This window comes from Diabrotica virgifera, chromosome 2 (assembly GCF_917563875.1).
Source record: "Diabrotica virgifera virgifera chromosome 2, PGI_DIABVI_V3a".
Lineage (NCBI taxonomy): Eukaryota > Metazoa > Arthropoda > Insecta > Coleoptera > Chrysomelidae > Diabrotica > Diabrotica virgifera.
This window is the reverse complement of record NC_065444.1, coordinates 36,768,481-36,784,245: the sequence shown is the minus strand read 5'-3', so window position 1 is coordinate 36,784,245 and position 15,765 is coordinate 36,768,481. Positions and strand designations below refer to the sequence as shown.

Below are 15,765 nucleotides of genomic sequence, written 5' to 3'. Positions count from 1 at the left end.
TTCTGAGTCATATCATGTCAGGTATGCTTTAAAAACACTAATCTAAAACCGTTTACAACGTGGCAGGATAACCGCAAAGATATTTAATGCATAAAAATTAATTTTTATATCGTTAAAAGAATCGTACGGTATTAAATATTATTTTCCTTAGTAATGTCTCGGATTTTTACACACCTTTTAAATCTAATACCAAACTGTAACATATTTATTTTAAGCGATTAGATCATATTATTTGTATCTAAGTAAACGTAATAAAAGTAATAGGAAGAACATCAATAATTTTACCATTAATTGGTTATAGTAGGGATTGTACCTATTATACAGGGTGTCCAGAAACTCTTCTAACAATCGAAGCCCGGAGATTCCTCAGATAATTTTAAGAACATTTAACTCAATTCACCTTGTCCGAAAATGCTTCCCAAGGAAGCTAGAGCTCTTTAAAGCTGGCGTATTCTAATTAGTTTTTGTTTAATAGCTCCAGAACACTTCTATTTAGAAAAACGAAAACTGGTACACCTATTTATATTCCAGAGATAAATCGATTCCATCATTTTTCAATTTTTAATACCGGTCATAGGCATCCGTTTAGGGTAGGGAAACGGATATTTTATCCCATAACTTTTCTGTGTCTAACTTTTAAGCATTTTTGACACTGGATTATTAAACTATGAGATATTCTTGTAATAATAGGTACTCTTGCTTTAAGTCCGTAGGATACGCCGTGTTCGAGAAAAATCGATTCGAAAAATTTTTCGGTTTTTGAATTTGAAAAAAAAAATAAAAAAATACTATTTAGAAAAACTATTTAAAAAAACTATTTAGAAAAACGAAAACTGGTACGTTTATTTCTCTTCCAGAGATGAATATTTATCAATTGTGAATTTCTAGTATCGGTCATAGGCGTCCGTCTTGGGTAGATCAACGAAATCTCATAACTTGCTTTAATTTTTAAGCATTTTTGACAGTAGAGTATTAAATTATGAGGTATTCTAGTACTAAAAGTTACTCTTGCTTTAAGTCGGTAAAAACACCGTTTTTTTTTTATTTTTTTCAAATTTTTCTTAAATTCAAAATACGAAAAATTTTGAAATTGTTTTTTCTAGAAAACGGTGCATCCTAACGACTTACAGCAAGAGTAGCGTTTAGTACTAGAATACCTTACAATTTAATAATATAGTGTCAAAAATGCTTAAAAGTTAAAGACAAAAAATTTATGCGATAAAATAACCGTTGCCCTACCCAAAACGCACTCCTGTGACCGGTACTAGAGATTCGCAATTGATGGAATCGATTTATATCTGGAAGATAAAAAGACGGACCAGTTTTTGTCTATCGAAATGGAAGCGTTCTTCAAAGAGCTCTAGTTCCCTTAGGAAACATTTTTGGATTATGTGAATTGTGTTAAATTGTCTTAAAATTATCTTATGAATCTTAAAATTATATACAGGGTGTTCCATTTAAAAAAAAACATAAGTTTGTGTCACCCTGTCAATACGGGTAGCCCTGTATATTAGAAAATAGTTTCAAATTATGATCCTCTCTTTGCCCCACGTTTTACCTAAATAACTTTTTTTCTTATCTCTTTCGACAAACGAGTAATTGGACTTTGTCACACTAATGCCCCACCCTGTATACGAAATAACTATAAAACCATATTGCCTCTTTGTAAATAGACTTATATTAAGATTCTTGAAACATATGCAAAATGGCAAGACTCAGAATATCGTGGAATTTTTCACGAATTTTCTTACAAATCTAGGACTCCTGCCGTCTTACAACAACCGTTTAACCTTCCTGCCGAGTACATAAAAAGTATTGATTATATTTGAGTATTATAACTCATTAAAGGCAGGACTCAGAAAATCACGGAATCAGGGTAAAAATTTTGCGCATAATTTTCCAAGGGATAAGTATACTCAAACAGTAGGAGACGTCATGCCAACATTTTTTTTATCATTTTGAAATAAATATGTTTAATTTATTTAGTTGGCAGGACTCAGAAAATCATGAAAATTTCATTATTTTCCTTACAGGTTTGTATACATATATACTCCGTTAGCCCGTTTGCAACCCTCCTGCCCAAAAAATTTTCTTCATAAAATCCATAGTATCCTGTCATTCTACGGATATGGCAGGACTCAGAAACTCATCGCAAAACCGAAATCTAATCTCATCGAAAATCTAATTTTTACAGGAAAATGTCACAGGAAATTTGTGGATATTTCCACAAATTGTAAGTACCTCGTCTACCCTTCCACTATTGCAAAGGGCAGGACTTAGAAAATCGTGGCTGAACTTCTGTATAATATCTCCCGGTCTACAATTACTTGTTTAATCTTTTATAGTTACCAAATATGAATACTTGCAGTTGTGGACATATTTATTATGATAAAAACATTTAACAAACTTAAATCAATATATTTCATTTTTTTATTTCCTACAGGTAACCAATGGCGGTACGTCGCATTCACATTGAACTGGTGTCGTCGTATTGTCGTAATTTATTATTTTACTTTCGAATCTGTCACCTACTTTTAAAACCTTCTTTCCATATTTACATGTTAACCCTGAAATAAAAAAAGGTCCGTAAATAAAAGATATAATATGTACATACATTGAAGTTTACATTGGATATTAATGCTCTTACGTCTTATAAAGGGTCAAAGCTACGTATTCACTGGTTGCATTGCATACAATATTGATGTACGCCAGTGCAGTAGAGTGTAGACTTAATCACAACTTGGTAATATTGAAATACTCACCTGCACCACAAGGTTTTTTAACAGATGGAAGTTTCTTATCATTTGAAGATGCTAAAATATAAAAAAATATATTAAAATTTGCAGTTTCTTATCTCTTGGTTTAGTAATCACATAACAACAACAAAAAAGAGTGTAGTATTGTAGATTTTGATATGTCATCATCATCAACAGCTACACCATTTATCGTCGTATGTAAGTCTCCCTCAGGTCCAGGTCTGTCCATTCACTTATGTTTGTTATTTTTTGCATATATTCGTGATCAGCCATTCGCTTGATCCATCGAACAATCCATCTGATCTCCATTCAATAATTCGTTTTATTCAACAGTTTTCTTCAGTTCTTCTGTATGTCCTGCCCAGTTCCATTATAACATGACAATCTTTTGGACTATATGTATTACTTTTGATCTTCTTATTTCTTCATTGGATTTACGATCGCTGAGCTTAATATTGAGCATTCTCCGTTCCATAATTCTCTGAGTTACTTGGATTTTGTAGACTAACTATGTTGTTGTTAAAAGGCCTTATTTTAGTTCCATACGTCAGAATTGGCAATACGTACTGATCCAGTTTTTGCCTTTAAAGTATTTGTTAAGTTCGATTTGAAGTCTGTTTCTCTTCAGTTTGTAATCTTCCAAATGCTGCCCATGCTAAGGAACATGTTATATTTAAATTATCCGTTAGGTTAAGCTTTGATAGCTATATTTTTGTCCTAAGTATATACCTATACCTATACCTATACCTATACCTATACCTGTACCTGTTATTATCCAAAGTTATATCCTGAGTTATATCTAAAGATTGGTTTATTAGCTATATAGTTTTTGCTAGATTTATTTTTAATCCTATTTTATTTTGATTTTATATTCATTTCCTTCAGTTCTTCACTCTTTTGCTATTATTGCGATGATGGGAGATATCCCATCCCATAGAGTACATAGGAAAACAAACTACGTAAATTTTTATGATTTTAAGATAAAGAAATTGTAAAATTCAAAACGCTATAAACACTTAAGTTTTTGGAGTCGAATTTGTTTTTTACCATTATGTTTTTAAACTATCTGAGATCCAAGGGCCAAGGGACTATCTGAGAATCCCCACTTAGCCCGTGTTTGCTCGGTACTGCACGTTATTCCTCTGCACAGGATATTTTTATTATTAAATATTTCCTAACGTATCGTATTTTTGTCCTGAGAGGTATGTTTACAACAAAAATCTAACGTATGTTCTATAGCATAATGTCAATATCTTAAACCCGTTATTCCCCTGTACTCTTAATATGTAATTTACCTGTATTTCTCCTTTCTATTATTTCTTTTCCTAATCCGTAGGAGGCTATTAAAATTTTATTTTGGTTTTCTTCTTTCCCTATTTTTGCGTTGAAATCGTCCATTAAGATTACAAACCTCGCTTTGTTTGCTATCTTTGTTTCATTAATTTCTTCGTATGATTGCTCTACTTCCTCATCTTCATGATCTGATAGGTCTGAATAATTTTACATGTATAACGTTGGTTAGTTTGGATTTCTATTGCTATTACTCTTTTCGATATAGCCTTATATTGTGTACCTGGATGTCACTTTTTTATGAAAAAGCTGCCTACTGAATACCTAAACCTACACCGCGTACTACATAGATATTTGATTTTCATATTTAGTGTCATTGAAAATTGTACAATTTTATTGACAAAGCTTACAAAGAGTCATAAAAACAAAACAATAACAAACACAATTTACTAAAATTAAATAAATCGTCAATATAAATAAGAATTGTATCACCCGAATGTCATTCTCTAGGAGTGAGCAAGTCTCTCAGGCTGGCTTAAGTCACTATGCTTGCTTGCTTGCTTATAAATAAGGAAAATAATGAAGTAAAACAAATACAATAAATTGCAAAATTTAAATAAATTGCAAATTGCATAGTCTACCTTAGTAACAAATAAGTTTAAAAGTTAAGTTGCTGCATATGACACACAAATATAGATAAAAAATACTACTTGTACAAAGGGTACTGTAATTTCTTAGTTATTGATTAAGAAATTCTTGTACTGAATAATATGGTCTTTCAAATAGGTAGGCTTTTGTCTTTTACGGGATTTGGGGAAATATGATGTTGCAGATTTAAGTTGTAGAGAGAGATGGTTATACAGTTATTTTGCGGAATAATGATATATAGCTTTCTTTACTAACTCAGAGGACAGGATCAGTAAATAGACGTCAAGTCAAAGATAGAACTTCTGGTGGAATAGATAGTCATGATTATGTTTTGCTGGAAAGACATGTAGATGTTTACGAATTAAGCAAACAGTTTCTAAAGTATGTAAAGAAGGTAGTGTTAAAATCTCATGATGTTTGAAGTAGCTTCTGCAACGTGTTGGTCTTTTGAGGCCAAACACTTCTTGCTGTTTTTTCTCGTGTGTATGTTGAATGCAGCTATGAACCACTCAGTTGTATGATGTTTTTGTGGATGTTTCATGTGTCTGTTTTCTGTTTATGTCATTTCTTATCGAATGTTGTCCTCCCAGAATCCATGGGATAGCCTAAAGTTTCAGGGAGAGATTCTGGGATATTATCCTCTACTCTCATGGAGTAATCCGTTTCGAATATTTGCCATCTCATAAGAATTATTCTAGCCTTAACTTGTCACGCTGGCCAGGCGGGTTGACAAGTAGGTAAATTTTGATATGTATACATGAATAATATACATAGTTTAGAAAAGGAACTCTAAACGTAGTGGTGAGGCAGTGGACTGTCAAATGGATGGTTCCCTTGAACAACTTCGTCGACGGAAGGATGGGTGCACTGGTAGGGTGTATTATACCAAAATCCGGATGCAAACACAATTTATTTTAAGCACAAACTTGGTTACATTTTTAGCGGTTACAAGTACATACAATTTTCTAATCGATATTATTAAGGTCTACATTCCCATATCACGCCTGCGCGCGACGCTACCATGCAGATCCCTACACAGGTCGATAATAATGATTTCTGCAATCAATCAAGTAGCAGCTCGCTGCGTACACACACATTTCTACCTTTTTATACGGGATGGCGCAAACATGGCCCCCACGTTGATATGTCGTACATTTTTCAGAAAAAATAAAACTAGACAAAGCGTAACTAACAATGTGCGCATATCAATAAAATACAAAAAACTTGGGCATTATACAGCAAAATTGTCACATTAGCCAAAAATTAGAAAAAATTAAATTAGATTTATACCCCTGAATAAAAATCAAAATTAACATTAAATTATCATTAAAAGTACATTCAGAGACGCTTGTAAGTATTAGTCCTTTATAAGCGCCTCACTTGGAAACACTTTACACCTTATTATCGCCAAGAGGCAAAACACTTAACTTCACCACAGGTCTTTTGAATAAGGTGCCACTGGAGTCCTTGACGGTGGCAGCACGAATTATGCCGTCCCTTCCAGGATGGACAGCTTTAATACGGCCTAGATGCCATAATCGGGACGGTACGTTGTCTTCATGGATCAAGACTAAATCATCGACGGCCACAGGTTGGCCTTTGGATGTTCGCCATTTAGGACGAACTTGTAGCTGAGTCAGGTAATGTTTGCTCCAGGTTGACCACAATTCATGTTGCAGCCTTTGAACTCGGCGCCAACGAATGGTGATCGATTCCTTTGGCTCATTATAGCTTGTACAAGGTACTGACCTTAACTCAGTGAATGCAAGAAAATGACCCGGGGTCAAATACTGTAGGTCATTAGGATCAGAGGAGAGGGAGCACAAAGGTCGGGAGTTTAGGATAGCTTCAGCATCTATTAATATATTTGTTAATTCCATAAATGTCAAATTGGCAGTACCAGTTTTTCTGTTAAGAATATTTTTAAAGCCCTTTACGGCGGCTTCCCAAATTCCGCCGAAATGGGGGGCTCGGGGAGGAATGAACTGCCAGTCTATACGAAGTCGTGATATTTCCGACCTTAAAAGCGTTAAATTATCTAATAGGAATCGGTAGGCTTCATTCAAAATGCGGCGAGCACCTACAAAATTAGTCGCATTATCAGTGAATATACACGAGGGCAACCCACGTCGAGAGGAAAGCCTTCCGAGGGCCGCTAAAAACGAGTCCGAGGACAAACTGTCCACCACTTCACAGTGTACAGCCTTCGTACTTAAGCAAACGAAGACACAGCCATAAACTTTATAAATTCGCTTAGATTTAGGATAATCCTTTACATTAAAGGGACCAAAGAAGTCGATACCAATATTAGTAAAGGGTTTGGTGAGACTGACACGTTCAAGCGGCAATTGTCCCATTATAGGATATGTGAAACGAGGACGAAAACGGATACAGGAGATACAGTTTCTTAATACGTTCCGAGTAGAACTACGCCCGTTCAATATCCAAAAACGGTTTCTCACTAGAGCTAAGGTGGTTTGAGCACCGACATGACCATTCAAAGTATGAACACTGCGAATAATCAGCTCAGAAAAATGACCTTTCGGTAACAATATAGGATGTTTTTGGAATTCGGTCAGATTAGACAAAGCAAGACGACCTCCTACGCGTAAAATACCCGCAGAGTCGACAAACGGATTCAGGGATAATAAAGATGAACTCTTTGGTAGATCTCGGGATTTCATTAAGTCATCCATTTCGGATTGGAATGCACAACCTTGAACTAACTTAACTAAGGTAAGTTCAGCACTTCTTAGTTCTGGGACAGAGAGTATACCGAATAGGGGAGGTTTAACACGACAGTTGTGAGAAAATCTTAAGCACCAGGCAGTTACTCGTATGAGTTTCTCTAGGTTTGAAATTCTCTCGATGAAAGAAGAATCTATTGACTTGGTAGCCACGGTTAGAACCCGCAGTTCAGGTAATTCCTGCGGAATCTGGACGGGATTATCGGGGAATTCATCGGGACCGTTCCACCAAATTTCGGAATCCTGTAACATCGAAACCGAGCATCCACGAGAGATTAGATCTGCTGGATTCAACCGACCGGGAACAAAAAACCAATCATCTGGGTTGGATAAATCAATAATATGGCTTACTCTATGAGCAACGAAAGTTTTCCAACGACTTGGACAAGAGCGAATCCAAGAAAGTGTGACTGATGAGTCGGAAAAATAACGTTTTCTCGATATTTTTAAGGGTAAGGCGTTAGAGACTACATTCATGAGGTCAGCTAGTAGTACTGCCGCGCAGAGCTCTAACCGGGGAACGGAGATAGTTTTAAGTGGGGCTACGCGCGATTTGCCGCATATAAGGCTATGAGTGACGTCGTCACCGATACAGGAAACAAGATAAATGCAGCAACCGTAAGCCTTTTCACTGGCGTCACAGTACCCCCTTAAATCATAGGTACTGGAGCAACAAGATATGCATCGAGGGATCGTGATTTCACTTACTGAAGACCAATCTAGACTTAGATCTGACCATTCGGATAATAAATCTTCAGGCAATACCTCATCCCATGAGTAATTAGATTTCCAAAGTTTCTGCATGAATAACTTGGCACGAACAATGACTGGGCCGATTAACCCAAGAGGGTCAAACAGTCGGGATATTTCGGCCAACATGCATCGCTTTGTACGAGCAGATCTGGAATTTATGTCACAATGGTATTTTAGATGATCACCACGATTCGACCAATATACCCCCAAGACTTTCGGTAATTCATTTTCCGACGCATCCAACATTTTTTCGGTAGCTAGATCGCTGGAGGGTATGGCTTCACCAAATTTGGTGGAATTGGTACACCATTTACTCAATTCTAAACCAGCTGTGGAGAATAAACTTACCAAACGGTTACACAAAGAGATTAATTCCTCTTCGGAATCAGAGCCGGTTAAAGCATCATCCATATAGAAATCATTACAGACTAATCTAGCTAGATCAGCGTCAGAATGAAGAACAGATTCACCCAAGACCTTTAAGCACCTTGTGGCAAGAAATGAAGCGGGCTTGGTACCATAAGTTACGGTATTCAATCGGTATACTGAGATTGGTTGGTCAGTATTAAATCGATATAAAATATTTTGGAAAACTCGGTCGCCTTCTCTTATTAAAAATTGTCGATACATTTTGCGAATGTCTACGGTCACAGCCCACTTGTAGCAACGAAAACGTAATAATAATACAAATAGATTATCTTGGATTACAGGACCTTTCAACAATATGTCGTTTAAACTGACACCATTGGAGGTTTTAAACGAAGCATCAAAAACAACTCGGATTTTGGATTCAATACCGTCTTTCAAGACAGCATGATGTGGAATATAATAACCAGAATCACTCGCACACGAAATGTCATATAAGAGGGACATGTGACCAAGTTTTAAATATTCCAGGATAAATTCGTCATAGTGCAACTTAAGACTCGGATTACGCTCTAATTTGTTTTCGAGATTCAGAAATCTCTTCTTACAACCAGTAAGAGAATCTCCTAACCTTTCGGGGGATTCGACAAAGGGCAGCGCAACTACAAACCGACCGGAATCATCGCGATGAGTATGTGAGGAAAAATGACTTTCAGCAATCTTGTCTTCAACGGCTAAGATAGGGCTTGCGTTAACGAAATGTTCTATTTCCCAAAATCTGGATATGGATTTCTCTACTTGAGATAAATTTAGTAAGTGACACTTAGAATGGGATTGGGAAATTTCAGTGTTCACAGCACCATTAATTAACCAGCCAAAAACACTGTTTTGAAGTAATAAATTTGGGTCGATAACGAGTCTATCTTGTTTGAGGCATCTCCAAAATAACTGAGCACCTATCAATAAGTCAATTTCATTGGATAAATTATATTGAGGATCTGCTAGCCTTATTTCAGCGGGAATATTGAATACACTGCGATCCACTGGTTTAGCAGGAATACAATCTGTGATGTGATCTAATATATAACAATTCAAGGAGGCAGAGAAATTTTCAGAAAAGGATGAAACTTCAACGCTGATGATTTGGGCAGCAGTAACAGCTTTACCTCCAACACCCTGTATGGACAGCTTCGCAGGATGGCGACATAAGTTTAAGCGATTTGCTAATCTGGAAGTGACCACGTTTACCTGTGAACCGGAATCCAAGAGACCGCGCGCAGCGTGAATTTGACCGGTGTGGTCCCTTAGCCCGACTATGCAAGTGGTGAGGAGTATATTTTGATTTGGTACACCAAGACTGGATAAAACATTACTTACGGGGGTTGGTGTAGTACTATTCACATCATTATTGGCCGTATTGGAATTAACCGTGTTCGAATTAACCGGCGGAGTTCTGTCTACGTGCAGTACCGTGTTATGTCGACCACTGCATATAGTACATTTTGACTTTCTGCAGTTTTTACTAAAATGTCCTGCATTAAAACAATTTAGGCAAACACGCTTGCTTATAATTAAAGCAACTCTTTCTTTTGGATTTAATTTCAACAAATCAGGACATAAACGCGTGAAATGAGGAGACATGCATACGGCACATTTAATTTTCCCACTGGGAGGATCGGAATTTATACATGCTAAAGACTTGCAATTTTTAGTACTATTGTCACGAGTGTGGGTTGGAGTGGTCTCAAGGAGCTGACATTTTTTCACTAAAAAGGATCTCAACTGTTCAAAGGTAGGAAACTCATTACCCTTCAAGGTGGCGTCCCATTCATTCTGCATTGAACGAGGAAATTTTTCATGGATAATTTGGATAATAAAATCATCACAATGCTCTACTGGGCGCTTTAAATTTTTAAGAGATCTATGGCTTTGAACTAAAGTATCTAACAAATATCTGATGGCGTCATATGACTCCTTTTGGATAGGTGGGATATGACATATTGCCTTTACGTGACCGTACACTGTGACCCTGGCATTGTCAAAACGTTCAATCAAAGACTGCATCGCAATCTTGTAACTACCAGGAGTAACGTCTAAACCACGAACTACGTCTAGCGCGACATCGGAAAGGGAGGATAGCAAATATTGCAACTTGTCAATCTCGGACAAACTACCACGACAATCTACTAGTGTGTCAAATCTGGATTTAAAGGAAGCCCACTCGGTTATTTTTCCCGAAAATTTAGGCAAGGATAGAACTGGCAATCCAATTCCGGAACCCGTATACCCCGTCTCGCGGGAGGATGAAGAATACCCATCTTTAATTTTAAGAATTTTATTGTCTAGTTCGGCATGACTTTCAAAGTAAGGAGCGTATTCCTTATCAAATTCTTCAACATAATTACTCTCAATTGCCAGAAAAAATGAATTTAAAGCTCGTTCGGCATTTTTAATTGAATTTAAAATTATATGCACATTCTGTGGATCTTTCTCAATGGTATTACTTAAAATAGTGAAAAACCTTCTGGCAGAACCTCTTTTATTATTTAATTCGGATAAATTAACATTACTTTGTTCTGCTTCAGCCATAATTGCAGATAAATCAAAAAATAATACTGCAATACTACGAAACTTTTATTAAAAATTAAATTATTAAAATAGGAATTTTTGGTGGAATCAACTCGAGCTTAAACAAGAATTTCTATGCATTTATCAAAATTGTTGTTGGAATATTAAAATTGCTGTAATAAATTTTTGGTGGAATGAACTAGGACAAAATCTGGTATTAAAATGGCGGGAATAAAATAAATAAATTGGAAAAAAGGTTGGTTGGGTATTAAATACGGTTACAGTGGATATCAACAAGCAAAGGATATTATGGATATGGTAATAAAACACTCGGATCATTTAATAACATTAGCTGAGACAAGTACTCACCTATTTACAAACGTGACTTCCACAATGGCGAAAGCTTGCCCGCGATGCGTTCAAAAGATACGGCTTCGAATGACCAAATGGTGAGGCAGTGGACTGTCAAATGGATGGTTCCCTTGAACAACTTCGTCGACGGAAGGATGGGTGCACTGGTAGGGTGTATTATACCAAAATCCGGATGCAAACACAATTTATTTTAAGCACAAACTTGGTTACATTTTTAGCGGTTACAAGTACATACAATTTTCTAATCGATATTATTAAGGTCTACATTCCCATATCACGCCTGCGCGCGACGCTACCATGCAGATCCCTACACAGGTCGATAATAATGATTTCTGCAATCAATCAAGTAGCAGCTCGCTGCGTACACACACATTTCTACCTTTTTATACGGGATGGCGCAAACACGTAGTATTTGAACATTGTTCTTATACATTTACTATTTTACCAGATATATCTCAAGCTGGTCTATTATATTTTCTGCCATTCTTCTAATGTAACTTTCATTTTTCCTTTTGAAATCTTGAAAAATAAATCACACAGGGCCAAATCTGGACAATACGATGGATGGTGCTGCAGTTCGTAGCCCAATTCTACGAATTTGGCCATGATGACTGCAGAAGTGTGAGCCGGTGCATTGTTCTGTTGCAAGAGCATTTCTTTCTTCACCAAATGACGTCGTTTTTCTGCAATGCATCGTCTATTCGGCCAAATAATTAGGCATTGTAGAGCCTTGTGACCTTTTTGCCTTTCTCCAGGTAATCATGTTTGTTATATTAAAATATATACTCTCACAAACAAAAATATTGCATATTTTGTTTGGAAAAGATATATTTTTCCTTTTAAAAAGTTTTGTACTTTTTATTGCTAAATAAGTTGAGCTGGACTATCCTACATATATTTATGGTCAACTAACTTGCATATTGCAGAGTCACAACTATTTTGTAGAGAAATTAATGAAATAGTCTGATTTTGCATACCTAACATTTAATTAGAAAGAGAAACAATAACGACAATATAACAATTTTTTACGGCAACATTGTAGCAATTTAGTACCTAGTATTTCCTCCTCTAGCTCTAATGATTGCCTGAATCCTTCTAGACATGCTCCGCAGAATATCTTGGATGTTTTCTTGCGGTAGTCGATTCCATTCTTTCTGTGCAGCAATTCTTGATTCTGCAATTGAGTTTGGAGCTGGATTTCTTGCTCGTATACGTCTTTTTAGGATGTCCCATATATTTTGTTCTATGGGATTTGCATCAGGGCTGATTGGTGGCCAGTCTAGAGCCTCAACCCCAACATCCTCAAGATATTGTATGACTGTTCCTGCGGTATGTCCACGGGCATTATCATGCATTAGCACAAACTTATCATACCCAATGAAGCCGGCATAAGAGAAAACATGTTCTTGAAGGATGTTCCGTATGTACCAGTCAGCATTCATTCGAATATTCACCTCAATCAGCTCCGTACGACTCTCCCATCTAATGCCACCCCATAGCATTATGGAACCGCCACCAAAGCTAACATTTTGTACAAGATTACATTCTGCGAAACGTTCCCCGGACCTTCTGTATACTCGATCACGTCCACCTGCTTCAATAATTGTATCCTCGTTTCATTTGTGAAAAGAACTCTTCCCCATTGATGTTCGTTCTAGTTAACGTGGGCTCTTGCAAAGTGCAACCTTTAAGTTTTATGCCGTGGTAGAAGAAGTGGAACTCTGGCAGGCCGTTTTGGAGTCAAACCAACCTCTTTAAGTCTTCTAGTCACAGTTTTGACACTTACATTAACTTGTCTTGTGATCAGTAATTCAGTTTTATGATGGGGAGCTGTAAGTGTACGATTTCGCAAATATTGACGTCTTAAATATTGGTCTTCTCTTGGCATTGTACATCTTTTTCGTCCTTGACCAGGTCGGCGTTTGTATTCTCCAATCTCATTGTATCGCTTTACTATACGAGAAACAGTCGACTGATGGATATCCGCTATCCACGCAATATCTTTTTGTCTGTAACCCTCATTTCTTAAAGTAACAATTCTAACACACACTAACTCGCTTACATATGGCATACCTATCAGCAAGAAAACTGCAGAATCGAAAAATAAAACTCTCCAACTGACATATTCTAACTGACATTTCAACAAAACAAGAATTGTCAAGTCGCCAAAGCACACTTTCCATACTATTCAATGTTTGTTAATTTGTGACATTATTGCATATTCGGTTATAAAAACTATGTTTAACCATTTATTTATCTCTAATAAATTAAAAAACATCAAATACATAAATAAATAACATAAATAGATAAATAAATAAATAAAAACAATACTTAACATTTCAAAGATGAAAAATAAACAAATAATAACGATTGAAGATGAAATATACAATATTTTTGTCCGTGAGTATATGTAGAATGTAATAAATATAAATAAAAATACTTACGACAAAGCCATTCATAAGAACAACAGTTTGGGCCCTCGCTGTAGATGGGAGCACAATATTGATTTAGCTGATCAACATAATGATAATTGGCCAAACATGCCTGTCTTTTACAGTATGGCGCCTCTAATTTACCATTGAATCCCTTCTTGCATACGCAACGATAACAGGAATCCTTTGGGAAGAATATTTCGTCTTCCCTGTATGTTTTACCGTCCACTAAACATGTATGGGGTGGGTGACACTCGTCATCTGAAATTATTTAATAATTATTAAGTTGCCTAAGACAAAGAATGGTTAAGTGCTATATTTGGTCTGTACTTTTGTATGGTGCAGAAGTGTGGACGCTAAAATTATCGATCATGAACAGAATTGAAGCATTGAAAATGTGGATTCGTATATGGATGCTGGCCTAGCATGCCAATTAATCATGCACAACATGTCCAAGCAGGAGTTACCTACGCCGAAATCGTTAATAACTCACAACAAATTACGAATAGTAATACAAACCAAACAAAAGTAACTACTACCAATACTCCCGCCTCAAATGACATGGCTGAACTAAAGAATATGTTAAAAGTCCTGATGGAACAAATGGGTACACTGTTAAATCTTCTCACCACCGTCGTCACTAAATTAACAAAATGATCAAATTCTTAAAAATAGCTATTTGGAATGCCAACGGGCTAACCAATCATGCTCAAGAGGTTAAAGCTTTTATACTAATACACAACATCGACATAATGTTAATATCTGAAACACACTTTACAAATAGAAGCTATCTGAGAATTCCCAACTATGCAATATATAACACCAAACATCCAGATGGAACTGCACATGGAGGAACTGCAATTATAATTAAGTCATCGATAAAACACCACGAGTTAAATAAGTTTAAAAGAGACTATATACAAGCAACAAGTATTAGCATAGAAGACTGGAACGGTCCCTTAACAGTAACTGCAATATATAGTCCACCACGACATACTATAGCCAAAAATCAATACCAAGAATTCTTCAACACACTTGGAAACAGGTTTCTAGCAGGCGGCGATTATAACACAAAACACACTCACTGGGGATTGAGGCTAATAACCCCGAAAGGTAGGCAATTATACGTGGCAATGGAAACCAACAACCTTAAATACATATCTACTGGCGAACCCACATACTGGCCCACAGACACAAACAAAATTCCAGATTTGGTTGATTTCTGTGTGACGAAAGGAATACCACTTGAATCCCAGACAGCACAATCTTGTTTCGATCTTTCATCCGACCACTCTCCTGTCTTGGTCATGATAACCACAAATATCCTCGAAACAGAACCTCCACCATATCTAAGTAGTAAATATACCAATTGGATTAAATTCCGGGCTATCCTTGATGAGAGACTGGACCTAAACATCCCACTAAAATCGGATGGCGAAATTGACGAAGCAGTAAATCAATTAAATAGGATAATTCAGGAAGCTGGCTGGCAGTCAACACCTACACAACCAAGAACAATCATACACAAAGATTTACCCAACGAAATTAAAGAAAAAATCGCAGAAAAAAGAAGACTAAGGAAAGTATGGCAAAGAACCCGCGCACCCCAGGATAAAAATAGATTAAACCAAGCTACAGCGCGACTAAAAACTTTGTTAAACAACAATAAAAACAACGACATAAAACGATATCTACAAAATCTTTCTGCCACGGAAACCTCCGAATGCTCGCTATGGAAGGCAACATGAAAGATTAATAGACCACAACTCTCTAATCCGCCTATCCGGACCAGTAACGGACGATGGGCTAAAAGTAACAACGAAAAAGCTACAG

General features: G+C 36.5%; 1 protein-coding gene across 1 annotated transcript in view; it reads right to left on the bottom strand.

Annotated features, from left to right (window-relative positions):
- Positions 1 to 2,362: 2,362 nt before the first annotated feature.
- The window catches only part of LOC114327413 (kielin/chordin-like protein), a 35,039-nt gene continuing 21,636 nt past the window's right edge, over positions 2,363 to 15,765 (bottom strand). The window contains exons 4-6 of the mRNA XM_028276023.1: positions 13,945 to 14,193; positions 2,763 to 2,813; positions 2,363 to 2,567 (exon numbers count right to left, since the gene is read on the bottom strand). Of these exons, the coding sequence (XP_028131824.1) occupies positions 2,431 to 2,567; positions 2,763 to 2,813; positions 13,945 to 14,193 (437 nt within the window). The 3' untranslated portion in view covers positions 2,363 to 2,430. The remainder of the gene's footprint in view (positions 2,568 to 2,762; positions 2,814 to 13,944; positions 14,194 to 15,765) is intronic.